We start from the raw sequence: 19,600 nt of genomic DNA, 5'->3' as shown, positions 1-19,600 counted from the left end.
TATAATTATTTATTCTCAGTGCTTGTAAGTATAAAGTATGAAATTTAATTATTTGATTTTCTTTTGACTAAAATGTTTGATAAAGATGCAAGCAAGACTTATGTATTGTTTATTGTGATGTTTTATATTTATGTGATAGTCGGTTTATACAAGTTTTCTTAAGCTTATATTTATTGTTTTTTGTATGTATGTACCGACTCAAAATAAATGTACTTACTTTACTTACTTTATTACTTACTTTTATACATGCATTTAATTTTGATATGCAATTTTAAATATGAATAATACAGTAAAATCAAAACAATACTGCCAATGTGTCAATAGTTAAGGATGACGTATGATTGCCAATTAAACTAAATAACACAGAAATAACTAACTTGAGGTCACTGTACGGCCTTCAACAATGAGCAAAGCCCATACCGCATAGTCAGCTATAAAAGGCCCCGAAATGTCAATGTAAAACAGTTTGTCAGGAAGACGAAAAACAACTGACTTACTTGAAAAAAAAATACCATTGTATACGATATTTATGCCCGATTTATGATCATTATGTTTTTGGGTCCGTGATCCGTTTCGTCCGTGTGTACTGCTCCAGGTTAAAGTTTTTGGTTTGATCAAGGTAGTTTTTAATGTAATTGAAGTCCAATCAACTTGAAACTTAGTACACATGCTCTTTATGATATGATCCTTCAAATATTAATGCCAAATTAGAGTAGTAGGTCACAATAGTAGCTATATAAAATATTTGTATACAATTTCATTTTTCAAATGTAGAAAGGAACACTAGGAAACATTTGGCAAATAAACAAAAAACTTATTGATGTCAATACTATGGACTTTTAAAAAGTAAAATCACTAAAATGCTGAACTCCGAGGAAAAAGTCCCATCCGAAAGTCCCTAATCAAATGTCAATATCAAATGATAAAACACATCAATCGAATAAACAACTGACTGTCATACAAGTGAGAGGTTAAGCTAGCTATAAAACAAGGTTTAATCCACCATTTTTCTACACAAGAAAATGCATGTTTTAAGCCAGGAATATGACAGTTATTATCTATTCGTTTGATGACAGTGTTTAAGCTTTTGATTTTGCCGCCTAATTTTCGTTTTAAATTTTCCTTGGATTGTTGGTCTTTTTCTAATTTAGATTAATATGAACACCATGACATCGAACAGACCCAACGTTAATTATGGAAATGAAAGCATGTTCAAACAGGATCATACATGTAATCAAAGTGAAATATATATTCCAGCTGCATGGATACATTTAACCTATGTATGTTTAGCTATAGAGACTTCAGTGGTTAATATATTTGTGATGGTTGTTTTTACTCGTCCTAGGAACAGGACACCGTCAACCGTCTTGTTGTCATTGTTAGCTGCTTCAGATAGCGTTACATCCATCCTTTCAGCTTTACCCACATTTGTTGGCTTTGTGTTTTACTCTAAAGATCTGGAAAGTACAGGAGATTTGTTTGATGGATCGGCATGGTTAGAACATTACCCGGGCTGTATAGTTTGGATGTGTGTAACAAATATTTCCTCAGCATTTCACCTAATATCTGTTACTATAACGGTTATATTAAGCATTCAAAAAGTTATTGCTTTACGACATCCTCTATGGAGTTTGCAGAGATTACAGAAAAAGAAGTCTAATGTTTTAATCATATGTTTATTTTCGTTTCTTCTAATAAGTGTTTTCGTCTGGATATCCTTTATTGACACCAAGTCGTTCTATAACGGAGAAAATGATGTTTGCTGTTTCGATGATTATTTGGATGCAGATGATATTGATGTGTTAAATACAGGGATGAATATTTTCCTGCTTAGTGCAGTATTCATTATTATGTTTTCTACAGTGTATCTCTGTTGTAAACTTTGGAAAAGTACAACGAACGTTCAAAGAACTAGAAACATAGCTGCCATTGAAAAGACTCATAGATCGGCATGCATAGTTGTTATGATCTCAATTGTGTTCATACTCTCAGAGCTGTTGAATATCTTAATAACGATTAACGACTCCAGATTGTTTCCATACGTTAAGTTTATAGAGATGCTATGTGACTCGTATTGTTTATTAAGTAGACAGATAGGATTCTCGTTGAACTTTTTGGTGTATTTAATTATGAGTGAAAATTTAAGGAATACACTTCTTGCAGCTCTTTCTAGGGCTTGTGGAGTCCAACGAAGGAAGAAAAGTAAAACAAGTGTGCGAACTGTATATACTATCTCAAATGGCTATTACACGATGTCCACTCGCATGTAACATTAAGTTATGTTTGTCATTGTATACCCCTTCAGGTGCCTCTTGCATAAACGTAACTAGAATGTTGAAGGGACATGCAATTTTAGGACTCGTGGAAGAACTATTGTTAGTTCGGATGCTATAGATACAAAAACATATTTTAGAATCGTATCAAAATTAGCTAGATTATGGTGTCAAATATTTGTCTGCAAGCAATTACAATGGTTAAAAGAGAGTCGAAAGAGACCAGAGGGTTATTTGAACTCATATATCGAAATATGCGCTGATCCAACAGTTTGTCTTGGAAAAGGTTCCTCGATCTTGCACATGTTCACTTTGTATAGATGTGAACTGCAAATGTATAATGTATATATTAAGTATTGGATCTAGTGTGATATGTGTTACTTGGCGTATTGTCGTCAAATGATGCATAAAATAGTTGTGAGTTATTCTCTCGAGAGATGACTTAATAAAGAAATATAGATATGTGTATTCTTGTCTATAAGTTTTGCTTATATGCTTGGTCTATATGCCATTTGTGTTTCTTTGTTACATATGATTAAGATTATAAGACAATGTTGACTTCTTTGCCCATATTTTTGACATTTTTACCTATATTTTCTGTTTGTTAAGTTCACGCATCGTCCGCAATATTATAGAATTTGATGCGACTGTCATACAAGTGAGAGGTTAAGCTAGCTATGAAACCAGGTTCAATCCACCATTTCTACATAAAAAAATGCATGTACCAAGTCAGAAATATGTCAATTGTTATCCATTCGTTTGAGGTGTTAAAGTTTTTGATTTTGCCATTTGATTATGGACTCTCTGTTTTGAAAAAAATCAAATTTCAAAAGAGAACTGACACTTGGACCAATTTGCTCTTCTTATATCTGAAAATTAATTTTTAATTTTAAAATCTCCACATTTTTTTTTATTTGATATATGCAGAATAATACAAATTATGACGTTAAAGTTATTTTGTTAACAATTGTTTAGAAGGCTTTTCAAAAATAAAATCTCAAATCTCAAAAATACTAAAATTCGAGGAAAATTCAAAACGAAAAGTCCCTAATTAAATGCTAAACAAACCACAATGTATCACATATATAAATGTCGGGTACAAGTTGCAATTTTGTACATAGTATAACATAAATTTGTATATGTTATAACTTGTTTCTTGCAAAAATATAAGATACATCATGTACAAAAGAGGGCCGAAAGATACCAGAGGGACAGTCAAATTCATAGATTGAAAAAAAACGACAAAGTCTTGAAGAACTGAAAAAGAGGCCGTCTTGCAGAACGAAAACGACACTATTTTTTATTTCAAAAGTTAAAACCTGAAAATATTTCTGACAAATAAAACAAACTGTTTACATCAGACATCACCACAGTATTTATAATCGTGTGTAACTGAAGAACATCGGATGGAACATTGAACCAATCAAGTTACAGCTTCACTGGATGTGGTGTGAATCTCAGGTGAGCATGGTCCTGTGAGAAATCAAATGAAAGTCAAAGTAACAAATATTTTAACATTTTTTAAATCGAATTATTTACCAACATCGTTGATTAGCTCCAAGCTAAGCAATTGTACAATAGTTTCTGAGGAAACAAGAATATATATTATGAATATGTATAAGATTTTATTTGAATATCACAATACAACTATTGCACATTATGTGATTTGTGAGAACTGAAGGACGTAGGACAAATCATTCCTCATGTGAACATGGTGAAGTTATCTTTTCTATATATGCAGATATTCTAGAGAAAGAATTGTTTAAATTACGAACTGCCTCGCTGCAATACTTTTTGACAGTGATGTGTAATATACTGTTAAGATTCCTTATCAATTTAATCTTTGAAAATGGCGTTTTTACATTAAAGTTACATACAAAATATACATGGGTTTAATACCAGTCAAAACGAGAGTTACGTTTACTTAGTGGAAATCTCTGTGGCAACAGTACACCGAAATGCCCTCCCGATCATCGCGATGTAAAATGTCCTTGGTTAAAAGGAGTAGGTCCGGTAAGGGCCGATTTTAGCCTCAAATTTCAAGTTCATCTGACAAAAGATTTTGGACACTTTTTAAACACTTAAGTGTCTATTTCAAATTGTTTCAGTTGATTCAATAAGTTTATGTGAAAGATTTTAACTGATTTACTAATCTATCAAATATGCCAACAAATGTCACTTTTCAGATGGTTTGGGTCAAAAATGAAAGTGGCCACTTCCGTATTCATCCTCAACCTTTATATATGTTATGTATTATCATCAAATACAACTTACATTTCAATATTAAGAATGAAACGAATGCGGCCACTTTCATTTAAGACGGAAACCGTCTAAAATTAAACTAAAATGCTAAAATTGTGAAGATTTCAGTAATTTAGTATGACTTAATGATGCTAGTACCCGATATATGTGTATTGTATTGTCAAAAACAGCCTATATTTATGTAGCAGACGCATGTCACTTTCCAATGAAGAACTAAAAGTATACATTTTAACAATTTTGTAAAACTGCTATAGTTTTGGGCCAAAAAGGGGTCTTTCTAAACCTATTTCTATATGTGTATTGTAATGATTTCCTATGATTCGATACTAACCTTTGTTCTGGTCGTGTTTTGTAGACAAGCATCCGGAATGTCAAATACTGTAGAATTCCTCACGTCAAGTGTTAGGCCAAAGAAATGACTAGATTGTACTTCGTCAGTTGAATAGTCAACTTCTGAGAGGACCGCACAGCTTGCTTTTTCTACTGTTAATGTTACATACCAGTTTTGAAACTTGACAAAGTATATGTCAACTTTCACTCTGTCATTCCCGGTTCCGAGATAAGATGACACTTCAAGTTCAGCTTCTCCTGAATCGACAATTGTAGACGAATTAGTTATCGATATTAAGCATTGTGCTGACTATTTTAAATAACATTAAATTAGAATAAAATTGCAATATTCGATATAAATCGATAGCTGATATCAAATTAAAAAGTACATGGAGCACGTTTGAAATCTTGTTCAGTTACATTAAAAATTAAATACTTACTGGAACACATGTAACAAGCAGTTCGTATAAATTAGAAAGTAACTGCTTACCTGGCAACACAGTTTCGATAAGTTGTTTAGATAAATTATAAAGAAAACACTTACCTGCGACACATTTGACCGACGGCTTAGATACTAGTAAATTATAATGTAAAGCCTTATCGAGAACACATTTGAAAAGCGGTTTAGATATTAGTAAATAATAATGTAAAGCCTTATGGAGAACACATTTTACAAGCAGTTTAGATATATTAGAAAGTAAATGCTAATTGGGACACTTTGACAAACGGTTAAGATAAATTACAAAGTACATGCTACCTGGACCACATTTGGACACACAGTTTAGATATTAGTAAATTATAATGTAAAACCTTACCGGGAACACATTTGAAAAACAGTTTAGATATTAGTAAATTATAATGTAAAGCATTACCAGGAACACATTTGACAAACAGTTTAGATATTAGTAAATTATAATGTAAAGCGTTACCGGGAAGACATTTGACAAACAGTTTAGATATATTACAGAGGCCCCTCATGGGGGGTCCTAGTAATCACATAATCACCATTTTTTTGCCAATATAATCACATAATCATTAAATATTTGCTTATCTTTAGTAATAAAATAATCATAAACTAAAAATACAGTCCTAGGTAATCAAATAATCATGAAATATTTGGCTTAATAATCAAATAATCATTCAAAAAACGGCCAAGTAATCACATAATCAAAAACCCCATGAGGGCCCTCATTACAAAGTTAATGCTTACATGGGAATACATTTGACAAGCTGTTGACATAATTGAAAAAACGAAATGCTTACTGAGTTCAATATTGACAAGCAGTTTTGATACATTAGAGAGGAACTGCTTATCTTAGAACAATTTGAAAGGCAGTTGACATAAATTAGAAAGGAAAAGCTTGCCGGGTTCAAGATTGACAAGCGGTTTGATAAATTAGAGAGTAAACGCTACCTAAAAAAAAACAATTTTGAATAGCGGTTCAGATAAATTAGAAAGAAACTGCTTACCTGGAAACTCATTTGACAAGCAGTTTAGATAAATTAGAAAGTAAAGGCTTACCGGGTACACATTTGGCAAGCGGTTTAGATATATTAGAAAGAAAATGATTACCGGGAAATCAATTGACAAGCGGTTTTGATAAATTATAAATGAAAGACTTACTTGGAACACATTTGACAAGAGGTTTAGATAAATTTGAAACAATACATAGGCCATCAGTAACGTTGTATAACTTATCCTGTAATCAAATGATATGAAATCAGCAACAACTTTATTCTTAAGGGCATACGATACAGTTTTGATTCCGTATTTACTTAATGAATGGCTGCTATTTATTTTGAATTTATTGAACCATAAAATTAATTTTTGACTCTTCACATTGAATAATCCGCGAAGCGGATTATGTTAAATGTGAAGAGTCAAAAATTAATTTTATGGTTCAATAAATTCAAAATAAATTATTGCCATTCATTATAAATAAATTTCTATAAAAAATAAGGCTCTAAGATATATATTAATACGAATAACAACGTACACAGATGTTTGCGTATGAATACACAACGTTAGAGTGGGTGTGTCGCCATAAAAATTGATAACATTGAAAATAAAGCTAATTATTTTAACCAATCAGAAGACAGTAAATTTACCAAATTTATTTATAGTTTGATAAAAATTTCCTTATAGACTATTTTTTGCCTGATAAAATCAAATATGCAATATAAAATATACCTTCATGTGCTACTTTTTGAGTAAAATGAGGTCGAAATTTTGTATATTTGCTCAAAATTCGGATTTGAGGCCGTATTTTCCCTTTCGAAAGAAAGACATAACTTTTTTGTTTTAAAAGATGAACAAAATTTGTTTTTTGTTAAATAATTTGTAATTTCTGTATTTTATAAGTCTCCTTAAAATGTATGCATTTTTATTCAGAAATAACTTATATTTATCAAATGGTCATGAATTGAAAAAAAAACGTATTTTTTTGCTGTATATTTATCAAAATTAAAAATATTCGTCTGTTTACAATTTAATAAAATTTGGTCCACATAATCTCCCAGCAAAATGAAACAAAACGTCATTTTAAAAAAATAGGGGTTCATGCACTCGTTTTCAAATTAAATCAGTTTGAATGATAAAAATCAGTCGAAAAATGTATCTTTTCCCAATATGTCACAGTTTGACGTCGCGAAAATAACATTTTACGTTAGCAACGTCATTACCTCCCCTGTAACTGTATCGTATGCCCTTAACGACACAAAACAAGTGTATGATTCTATTTGCAGGACAAGTGAGCTTTATGAATAGTTCATACATAAGGCTTTTAGTTTTCTCGTTTGAATTGTTTTACATTGTCCTTTCGGGGCCTTTTATAGCTGACTATGTTGTATGGGCTTTGCTCATTGTTGAAGGCCGTACGGTGACCTATAGTTGTTAATTTCTGTGTCATATTTGGACGGTTGTCTCATTGACAATCATATCAAATCTTTTTTCTCATATTAAGTTAAAATCATAACACATAAAACTAGAATTATTGTGTTCATTAAACGGTAAGCGTTTTCAATATATGTTTTTATTTGTCAAATGTTGAAAGAATGCATCTGAAATAATTTCATTAAAATCTTTGATCATGGTATTTTGAAATGCAGTGTTTAATTCAACAAACGAGCGTCAAATTTTAGTGACGCTTATTTTTTTCTTACTATGTCATGTTAGTTAACTTCAAGCTTGATCTGACTTTTTCTTTTTCGGGAAAATCATATCGTTTTAGCATATACGCCCATAGAACAAAGAACATGTTTATATAAATCGTCTTTTTTCTATATTTTGACCTATGAAATGAAGGTGTCAATTAAAAAGAAATGTAAGATACATGTACAAAGAAGCCTTCACATCACATAAACCTAGAAAAAATTATAAAGAACTTGAAAACGACGAAAAGACAAACAATTTCACATAAAAATACTGTAAAATATAGATGGTTAAAGTGGCCATTTTCATAAATTTCCTGTTTACAATAACTAAGGATTTTCTTATCCCAGGCATTGATTACCTTTGCCGTATTTGGCCCAACTTTTTGGAATTTTGAATCATCAATGCTCTTCAACTTTGTACTTGTTTGGCTTTCTAAATATTTTGATTTGAGCGTCACTGATGAGTCTTATGTAGACTAAACGTGCGTTTGGCGTACTAAATTATGTTCCTGGTACCTTTGATAACTTTTTACACAACTGGGTCGATGCCACTGCTGGTGGAATTTTCGTTCCCGGGGTATCACCAGCTCAGTAGTCAACATTTCGGTGTTGACATCAATATCAATAATATGGTCATTTCTATAAATTTCCTGTTTACAAATTTTAAGAAAAACTAAGGATTTTCTTATCCCAGGTAACGATTACCTTAGCCGTATTTGGCCGAACTTTTTTGGAATTTTAAATCATCAATGCTCTTCAACGTTGTACTTGTTTAGCTTTCTAAATATTTTGATTTGAGCGTCACTGATGAGTCATATGTAGACGAAACGCGCGTCTGACGTACTAAATTATAATCCTGGTAACTTTGAAAACTCTTTACACAACTGGGTCGATGCCACTGCTGGTGGACGTTTCGACCCCGAGGGTATCACCAGCCCAGTAGTCAACATTTCGGTGTTGACATGAATATCAATAAATTAATGGGGTCATTTTTATAAATTTCCTGTTTACCAAACTTTGAATTTTTCGAAAAACTAAGGATTTTCTTATCCCAGGCATAGATTACCTTAGCCGTATTTTTTGGAATTTTGAATCATCAATGCTCTTTAACTTTGTACTTGTTTGACTTTTCTGAATATTTTGATTTGAGCGTCACTGATGAGTCTTGTGTAGACGAAACGCGCGTCTGGCGTACTAAATTATAATCCTGGTACCTTTGATAACTTTTAAAGTATTTATTTATCATATCTTACATTTTTATAATCAAATAGAATATGAACATCATGCATTTCTCCATTGTACATCTTTCCGTTTAAGTAAGCCTTCTCTATAGTAGAATCCGACGAAAATTTATACCAGCCCTGAAATTAGAATCAGAGAGAATATGATTTTACCCTTGTGTGTATATTGATGAACACCAACATATTCTTCGATTTTTGCGTTTTGCTCCTACACATTATCTACTTAGTAATGAAACTATCTAACTTTTCGAACATAATTATACATGTTAGATTTTCTTTGTATACATACATATATGCTCGATTTCGATGTTCATAAACACAAATATTCTATAATTTGCTTGTCTGAATTAAGCATATGCGTTGGTTATACAAGCACATTTTTATACACACTCACATTCAGAAACAAGCAAAAAGTACTTTATGTTAATCTGTCTCATTGGTTGTTTACTATCGCGAAAGAAATGAATGAAACTTAATGATCATGGTGATCTAACATGGCTTAACATAAAAAAAAAGATGATTAGAAAATTGAACCTGTTATAGATATGTGTTATTGCATAAGTAACCCATCGCTGTAGATAAATATGTACCTTTAATAACTGAAACAATGTCTGAAATATAGTCAAATTATAAGAGTTCTTACAGAAGATGCTTGATCAGTTCCTTTTTTGCTGGCATATCTAAAATAACCTTCTCCTTTCTCTGGGAAACAACAGGCAATTCCTTCATTTATAAGTATTGCAAATATTAAGCAACTATACCTAAAGCTTGCCATTATTATGAAGTTTACAACTATAATATTAATCGCTCGTTTTTATATTTAACGAAATTTGTATAAAAAATTTACACAGACAGGAAAGTACAAGGAAATTGCGAAGTGTAAATCTTTACACAATGGTCTCGTTTAAGGATAAGAGGGAGGAATATTAGAATCACACGATGAACTTAGAAAAAACTATATAAATTTTGTAGCTTATAATTTCAGTCGATCTGATTAGTCGAGACATTTTTCTGATTGTTATATAGATATAAGCAGATTTGGTATGCATTAAAACAACTCTGCATTCAAGTCACAATTTGTAAAAGTAAACCATCATAGCCCACAGTACGATCTTCAACACAGGTTCTTGGTAAACACCGAACAGAAAGCTATTAAGGGCCCCAAAAGTACTAGTGTAAAATCATTCAAACTGGAAAACCAACGCTCTATTCTTTATTTAAAAAAAGCATTCATGAACCACATCAACAAACGTTTAAGGATTCGTTTCGTGTGTATTTTAGTCTAGAAGCCATCTAAATAAATATCCCGTTGACTCGTAAAACCTACGATGATCATATAAGGTATATAAACAAAACATTAATCCGTGACGTAGTACACAGAACACATGATTCCGAACTCTTCACCTTTAACCACATGTATTGACATTATTGATTGTATTGATTATTTCTATTATTACTGTATTTTATATATAATTGCTGTATCATCTGAATAAACCCTGATGAGTTTCATATATACTGTTTTTATATTATTAATTATATGCTCGGATCACAACACTATGTATTTCACTATCAACTTTTAAATCTATGCCTCTAATGCTTTGTCTTAGTTGGTTATTAATTATATAATAACATTTCACAAAGTAGTGAGAAGCTAGGTCATCCCGTTTTGATAACCACGAGGGTTCCAAAATGGACAGATACCCACCCATTATTAGATATTTTTGTATATAAATGAGATGAAAACCAAAATATGCTGTAGTATGATACATAAAATTCCATTGTTATGTGTCGAAAGCGTGTTTCAAATAAAAAGCACCTTAATTATATATTAAACTTATCTGCATCGTTTATTTGGCAGAGACACCTCAAATATAAAAGGAATACAACTGAACAAACCTAAACACTGAACTATATATAAAAACAAAATGCCTACATTCATAGAAAATTGGAACCCGTTGTGTTGCTCATGTTAGTACAAATCTGTTAACATGTCTAAATCGGTTGGTGTCATTCGTGAAAAGGGGATGGAATTGTTATAACGACATTAGAATCATATCCGCTATCATATGTGATCGGATATTCCATAACGGTCAACTAACTTGTGATGACGTCCGTAAATGACCGATACCAGTTAATTGAACGGGTAAGTGTCTCATGCTATGCGTGCATCATCCGCCATGCAAAGCTACATCTAATCAGAATGTGAATAGTCAAAGGTATAAGGATTATAATTTAATACGCCAGACACGCTTTTAGTCTACACAAGACTCATCAGTGACGCTCATATCAAAAAATTATAAAGCCAAACAAGTACAAAGTTGAAGAGCATTGATGACCCAAAATTCCAAAAAGTCGTGCCAAATACGTCTAAGGTAATCTTCTCCTGGGATCATAAATCGAGAACAATACACACCATCGGTAAATTTACATTTTAGTAAATTTTATTCCAAATTATGTTGGACAAATTTTACTGTTAAGCATGTTAGGAGGACACTCCTATTAAGGAATATTGATGTAAATTAATATTGAATATATACGATGATGTATGTTCTGTGAGATATGTAATTGCAAAGCGTTGGGACAAGGGTGCTATGTTTGAGCATTTGGAAGATATACAGAAATCATTTTAATCTTTTATTCTTTAAAGGAAGCCTGTGGATAATTATTTCTATTGAAATAACGTAATGGTTATCATGTGTATATAATTTCGGTAAATAAAGGCAACAGTAGTACACCGCTGTTCAAAACTCGTAAATCTATGGACAAAAAACAAAATCGGGGTAACAAACCAAAACTGAGGGAAACGCATTAGATATAAGAGGAGAACAAGACACAACATTAAAATGTAACACACACAGTAACGGACTAAGCATCAGACAAAATCCCATGAGAATAACAAATATAACATCAAAACCAAACACATGAATTTGGGATAAAAAAAAGTACCGTGACACGTCTTATAGTAATTTGAATTCACACTCAAATATAAGAGAAAACAAACGACACAACGGGAACACAACGTTAAAATGTAACATACACAGAAACGAACTATAATATAACAATGGCCATATTCCTGACTTGGTACAGGACATTTTTTTCCAATATGTATATGTAGGACATCAAAAAGATTAACTTGTTTTGCACCAACGATTACCATTAGTTTTTAATTTAAAGACTTTATTATTTAGATCTTCTTCTAAAATGATTTGATGTCGTTTACAATGATGGTTACAATAGTTTAATAATATTTAATTCTCATTATTCGATTTAGAACAAACACAAATATTTATTTGTTTTTATGGTGAAGAAGATACTTGTTGTACTTGTAAATCATATCATTATGTTATTGTTTATGATATTCTCGTATTCTTGTCTTTCATTTTGGCAAATTTGATATGTCAATATACCTTTTGGTGTTAATTAGATACATATAGCGTGGCTCTGTGCTTATACATCCCATTATTGTGCTCAAAGTTTCGTAACAGGAAATGTATCAAAATGACAATATAATTGATATTCATGTCATTACCAAAGTGCTGACTACTGGGCTGGTGATTCCATCTGGGACGAAACGTCCACCAGCAGTGGCATTGACCTTGTAGTGTAAATAGTTAACAAAGGTACCAGGATTATAATTTAATACACCAGACTCGCGTTTCGTCTCCATGGGACTCATCAGTGACGCTCAGATCAAAATAGTTCTGCTTGTCATTCATTTTTGCCATGTGCTTTTTCTATGTGACTTTTATGTTCTGTGATACATATATGACGTGGCTCTGTACTTATACATCCCGTCAATGTGTTATTGTACTATAGTTAATTTGTGTATTCTTGTCATTTGACTTTTACTATTATGCTTGGTCTTGATACCATTTTGTGCTTCTATGTTACATATTGGTTTGTTTTTAGTGATAACGATTATAACACAATGTTGACTGCTGTACCCCTATTTGTGACACGTTTTCCTAATATGTCTGTTGTTTCGTTCACGCACCGTTGTCAATATTATGGAATTTGATGCGACTTCCGTACAAGTGAAGGTTTAGCTAGCTTTAAAACCAGGATCAATCCATCAATTTCTACATTAGAAAATGCCTGCACCAAGTCAGGAATATGAAATGTGTTGTCCATTCATTTGATGCGTTTTATTTTTGATTTTGTCATTGATGACTTTTCGTTTTGCATTTTTCTCGGAGTTTAGTATTTTTGTAATTTTTACTTTTTTCAAGGTTACAAATAAATACGTTTTTTTCAATTACGTGCTTATATTTATATCCATCATCAACCTGCTTTTTGATTCTTTTTATACAAGGACAAAATAAATTTTACGTTATAAAATTGACTTAATTAACAAAACTCGTACGAACCTAACACTAATAGTAAACAAAAATAGAATTAATCAGACAGAAAAAAGTACCGTTATCACGTTTCATATTTTTTTTTTTTTTTTAATTTTTGTAGTTAAGACGTTTGACATGAAATCATGTATCCATCTGCATCAAAATTTATTATTTATTTATTACAAAGAGTGGTTATTATTTGTTGTTTATGCAATGTAAATAAATCTGGGTAATTAACCAAAACCGACGGAAATACATCAGCTATCAGAGGAAAATAGTTATCAAAGGTACCAGGATTATAATTCAGTACACCAGACGCGCATTTCGTCTACATAAGACTCATCAGTGATGCTCGTATCAAAATATTTATAAAGCCAAACAAGTACAAAGTGTAATAGCAATGAGGATCAAAATTCCAAAAAGTTATGCCAAATACGCCTAAGGTAATCTATGCCTGGGATAAGAAATTCCTAAGTGTTTTGAAAATTTCAAAATTTTGTAAACAGGAAATGTATAAAAATGACCACATTGTTGATATTCATGTCAACACCGAAATGTTGACTACTGGGCTGGTGATACCCTCGGGGACGAAACGTCCACCAGCAGTGGCATCGACCCAGTGGTGTAAATAGTTGTCAAAGGTACCAGGCTTATAATTTAGTACGCCAGACGTCTACATAAGACTCATCAGTGACGCTCATATCAAAATATTTATAAAGCCAAACAAGTACAAAGTTGAAGAGCATTGAGTATCCAAAATTCCAAAACGTTATGCCAAATACGGCTAAGATAGTCTATGCCTGGGATCATAAATCGAGAACAATACACACCATCGGTAAATTAACATTTTAGTAATTTTTATTCCAAATTACGTTGGACAAATTTTAATGTTAATTTTAAAGTTTTTTGAAAATTTCAAAATTTTGTAAACAGGAAATTTATAAAAAAAATGACCACATTATTGATATTCATGTCAACACCGAAGTGTACCAAAAGAATCACAGAATTGCTACCAAAAATAAACACCAATATACATAGAAACGGACTGTTTGGTAATAACTGCACTATTGAGTTGAGGACATGTTAAAAATGGTGGGTTGAACCTATTTTTATTGCTTGGCAAACCTCCCGCTTATATGACAATGTTAAAACACAGCTTAAATGACAACAGTACATGACAAGCGCTTTACAGGATTAATCCTCACCAGGAACGCTAAAATGCAATGATGTATAAGAACCAAAACAGCTGAAAAGCTTAATTCTAAAATTGACCTACAAAAAGTAGCCAAATTCATTTAAGGACAACTTTGCCTGAGGGAGTTGAAACCTATATCATCAATTAGTCAGTAACTTTATTGAGTTTGTTTTGTAATTTAACATTCGAGTCATCACTATTTGACTGTGAAGCAAAAACATATAAAAAATAGTTTGTCTTTTCAGTTTCATCAAATATCAAATTATCATTCACGATTACAAAGGGTATTCTAGAGTCATTTGTTTTTTTTTTTTATCTTAGACTTATCTGTTTATTGTTTCGTTTCCATTGCACTATAAATTGATGATTCCGTTCGGATACAACTGAAAATCGATTAATATTTTATATGAATGAGGCATAGGTCAAAAGGAGAGTAATCGCACAACACAGAATACAAAGATATAGAAATGCAAGTATTGTTGTTTTGCTAAAAGTTTTGAGTATATCCATAACTTTAAATAAACTCATCAAAGATGCCAGGATTAAAATTTTATATTTACGCCAGACGCGCGTTTCGTCTTACAAAAAACTCATCAGTGACGCTCGAATCAAAAAATGTTAAAAAGGCCAAATAAAGTTCAAAGTAGTTGAAGAGCATTGAGGACCAAAAATCTCTAAAAGAAGTGCCAAATACAGTTAAGGTGATATTTTCCTGAAGTAGAAAAGCCTTAGTATTTAAAAAATTGAAAGTTTTGTTAACAGCTAATTTATAATTATGAACATATCAATGATAACTCAAGTCAACAGAGAAGTGCTGACTACTGAACTAGTGATACCCTCGCGGAATTGACACTCCACCAGAGTGGCATCGACCTAGTGGTTGTAAATAAACTCATTATAGATACCAGGATTAAAAATTTTATATTTAGGACAGACATTTTTCTGAAATACTGGTAAAAAATAAATGTGTTTAACATAAACTTTATTTAAATTTAAATCTTTTCAGATTAGGATTGTCAACTATGTGAACACTGTATTTCTTTGTACAGTTAATCCTCGTTATTATAACCAATTGTGATGTGGAACAAACTTCAGATGGTCTGGTTCCTAAAAATAGAAAACATATGTATAAGGAACGAATAAATAACATAGGTTATAGGTGCGAATAGATAACATACGTATAAGGTTCGAATAAAATACATATGTATAAGGTACGAATAGAAAGCATCATGGAGTCATGGTATTTTCAGTTTGTCTTCGACTTCAGAGTTGTATTGTCCCGTTTAGTAGCTTCTGTTTATCGTTCAAAATAAAATGCATCATTCCAGGTGGGAGAACAAAGTATAGCACAATATAATGCTTGTGATGATTTAAGATGAAATCTGTACTTATTATTTTGTTCTTTCTTGTTTCTTTGAAAAGCTGCTTCCAAACGATGTTATTCAAAACTTTGCATATAATTTATAGCTTACCTCATTTATATGACTTTCATCGCTAGGACAAGGAGAAGGAATATTGAAGACTGCGGAGTTGGTGACTCCTTTTTTCAGTCCCAAATAGCCAGTGTTACTGATTGCACTGGATGAAAACCCTGATATCGCTTGAAGAACACACTGTCCAGCACCAACATTTACTACAATTGCAGTTTTGTAGTCCAAAGCATCAGACCAGGAATACAACTTTACTGAAAGCTTGTTAGGAGTAGCTCCATAGTGTGATGACAATGTGAACCTTGCCTTGGCTATAAAAACACACAATATGATAAAATGTACTATGTATATTACATATTTTAAAAACTTTTCTCAATATGGCAGTTATTATCACAGATTGTATAGTGCACAGGTAAATAAAAGAAAAACTTATAGAAATCGTGTTTTCATGGTCCGAGCAAAAACATGTAAGTATATGCTTCTTTTGATAATTTTATAGGGTTGTAAAAAGTAACATCACAAACATACTAAACTCGGAGAAAAATTCAAAATGGAAAGTCCCTAATCAAATGGCAAAATCGAAAGCTTAAATTTACAAAAGTCTTTTGAATTCTAGTTGATGGTTTTCTCATTGCCAATTATACCTATAATTATTATATTTATGCAAATCGGATGAAAAAAACATTGATAACCAAATAGTTTTAGGTTGTTCAAAATCTTGCTAAGGCCACACTAGCCTTGGTTAGAGAAATATCAGAGTTTGAAATAATTTCAAATTTGGCATCCATTATTGTTAGAAGACCGAGATATTTGATAGTAAAGACTAATATATGAGAAAAACCTAAAATAATGTGTTTACATATAGTCTTTTCATTCACAGACCAGCGTTCAAAAAGTTAATAAAATAACATATTTTGGTGGAAAATGGTGAATTTACCTGGTTTTATAGCTAGTTAAACTTCTCACTTGTATGACAGGCGCCTACAATTCCATTATATTGGCAACTATGTTTGAACAACACAAACAGACATAATAGGTCAAAACTTTTAGTTCTAATTCTTAAATGTACATGTACTTACGATTCAAACACCCTGTCATACTACCAGTAATAGCTGATGTGTAGCATCGATGATTTACATATACTTACGATTCAAACATCCTGTCATACTACCAGTAATAGCTGATGTGTAGCATCGATTATTTACATATACTTACGATTCAAACATCCTGTTATACTCCCAGTAATAGCTGATGTGTAGCATCGATGATTTATATATACTTACGATTCAAACATCCTGTTATACTCCCAGTAATAGCTGATGTGTAGCATCGATTATTTATATGTACTTACGATTCAAACATCCTGTTATACTCCCAGTAATAGCTGATTTGTAGCATCGATGATTTATATGTACTTACGATTCAAACATCCCGTCATACTACCAGTAATAGCTGATGTGTAGCATCGATTATTTACATATACTTACGATTCAAACATCCTGTTATACTCCCAGTAATAGCTGATGTGTAGCATCGATGATTTATATGTACTTACGATTCAAACATCCTGTTATACTCCCAGTAATAGCTGATTTGTAGCACCGATTATTTATATATACTTACGATTCAAACATCCTGTTATACTCCCAGTAATAGCTGATTTGTAGCATCGATGATTTATATGTACTTACGATTCAAACATCCTGTCATACTCCCAGTAATAGCTGATGTGTAGCATCGATTATTGACCACTAAGTACTTCTTGCCCTTTCAAAATATGAAATGAAATATTTGTTGTTTGTTGATGTGGTTCATAAGAGTTTTTCGTTTCTCATTTATAGAGTTAAGACCGTTGGTTTTCCTGTTCGACTCGTTTTACACTAGACATTTTTGGGGCTATGTATATCTCTGTTCTATGTGAGTCAATGTCTGTTGAATACTGTACTTTGACTCAAAATCGTTTCCTTTTTACAATTTGTGACTTGGATATAGGGTTGTCTCATTGTACATGTCAGTACACAATACTTGATGTTAATTTTTTGCTCCTTCAAACTTAATGCAACAACTATGACTTGATGAACTATAATGCATTTAAACAAAACTTATTTACAATAGTGTGCTTATGATTTGTTAGTAACATAAATAAAAAGAAAAGTTTCAAAAATACTGAACACCGAGGAAAATTCAAATCGGAAAGTCCCTAATCAAATGGCATAATCAAACGATAGAACACATTAAACGAATGGACAACAACTGTCATAATCCTAAATTATCATTCAGTAATTAGTTTTATAGCCCCCCAAAAAAGTATCTATGAAATCTATCAAAACCTTTTAGAAAATCGCATTAAAGCAATTTATATAGTAAAATATGAAATCTGCATCTGACATTGACCTCAGTTTACTTATTAGGTGTTTGTTTTATTATTTTTTGCTCATTATTTTGCTGCTATACTTACCTTTGTATAATCAAACAATGTTTTGACTACATACTGTTGACCATTAGCAAACACTTTTCCGGAGGAATAAATTTTCTGCTTAGTTTTGCTGACTGCAATAGCATAGAAACCCTGTCAAAAATTAACATAGCGAAATAAATATTTTGTGATCATTTAACGGATCAAAAGGATGATTTTAATATGTTTGCGTGATTACTTATTTTCCAAATCACTCACACAAAATTATCTTGGACAATTTCAACTATTCTACATTTTTGTTTAGGTATAATGCTTTCTGTATTGCCTGTTGTTTAACTCGGTGCGTTCCTGTACATTTTGAAAGTATATCTAAAAAAATTGAAAAAACATCCTGCAGTCGTTTTTACGTACATGAACATGGCAGCGTTAATACAATGTATTCTCTTTTTTTTTTTAATTTAGAAATGCAGAACCTCAAACATTTTAAAGAACGGTCTTATACTTATATAAAAAATATAGTAAAATACATACCGATACAGCCGGCGAATTGTCCGCTTTATAACTGGTCCCACTAAATCCCTCAAATTCTGACGGCCAACAGCAGCCAAAAACGGATACTATTAAAGCAGAGAAGGATAGTATGACAAGATACTTCTCCATGGTAAACGTTATACTACGAAATAATCAATATCACATCTTATAGTGACAACTCCGGAAAGTGTTATACAAATAACGGAAAAGTTTTAGAAACCCAAACAACGCAATATGTCTCCTCGGAAATGTAACATTTGTTTACATGTATGAAGGTTTTTGACAAGGTCAATACAAAAAATATATAATCGGCAATATTTAGGTACATATTTTGAAACTCATCCCTTAAATCATAGATTATCGTTGATCATCTCAGCGAATTGATTTTCTCGCTTGAGCTGGTACGGCGAAAGCGAGAAACGCAATCGA

General features: G+C 31.8%; 2 protein-coding genes across 5 annotated transcripts; both read right to left on the bottom strand.

The window, feature by feature from the left end:
• Positions 1–3,522: 3,522 nt before the first annotated feature.
• LOC143056573 (uncharacterized) lies at positions 3,523–10,099 on the bottom strand. The gene is made up of 5 exons (XM_076229674.1): positions 9,903–10,099; positions 9,272–9,379; positions 6,490–6,565; positions 4,867–5,123; positions 3,523–3,746 (listed from the first exon to the last, which is right to left on the bottom strand). Exons 1-5 carry the CDS (start codon positions 10,032–10,034, stop codon positions 3,702–3,704), a joined length of 618 nt encoding a protein of 205 aa, XP_076085789.1. The 5' UTR covers positions 10,035–10,099; the 3' UTR covers positions 3,523–3,701.
• Positions 10,100–15,759: 5,660 nt separating this feature from the next.
• Positions 15,760–19,356, bottom strand: LOC143057550 (uncharacterized). 4 transcript variants are annotated; one of them, XM_076230863.1, is made up of 5 exons: positions 19,172–19,356; positions 18,683–18,793; positions 17,916–17,991; positions 16,267–16,535; positions 15,760–15,901 (listed from the first exon to the last, which is right to left on the bottom strand). In XM_076230863.1, the coding sequence occupies exons 1-5, from the start codon at positions 19,298–19,300 to the stop codon at positions 15,857–15,859; spliced, it is 630 nt and encodes a 209-aa protein (XP_076086978.1). In that variant the 5' UTR covers positions 19,301–19,356; the 3' UTR covers positions 15,760–15,856. The 4 variants fall into 4 exon arrangements, 3 of the variants coding, with proteins under 3 accessions (XP_076086978.1, XP_076086979.1, XP_076086980.1); XR_012972731.1 differs by lacking the exons at positions 17,916–17,991; positions 18,683–18,793; positions 19,172–19,356 and adding an exon at positions 17,508–17,526; XM_076230864.1 differs by lacking the exons at positions 17,916–17,991; positions 18,683–18,793; positions 19,172–19,356 and adding an exon at positions 17,372–17,472.
• Positions 19,357–19,600: the final 244 nt, after the last annotated feature.

This window comes from Mytilus galloprovincialis, chromosome 13 (genome assembly GCF_965363235.1).
Source record: "Mytilus galloprovincialis chromosome 13, xbMytGall1.hap1.1, whole genome shotgun sequence".
In the NCBI taxonomy this organism is placed as follows: Eukaryota; Metazoa; Mollusca; class Bivalvia; order Mytilida; family Mytilidae; genus Mytilus; species Mytilus galloprovincialis.
This window is presented reverse-complemented; position numbering and strand designations above follow the sequence as displayed.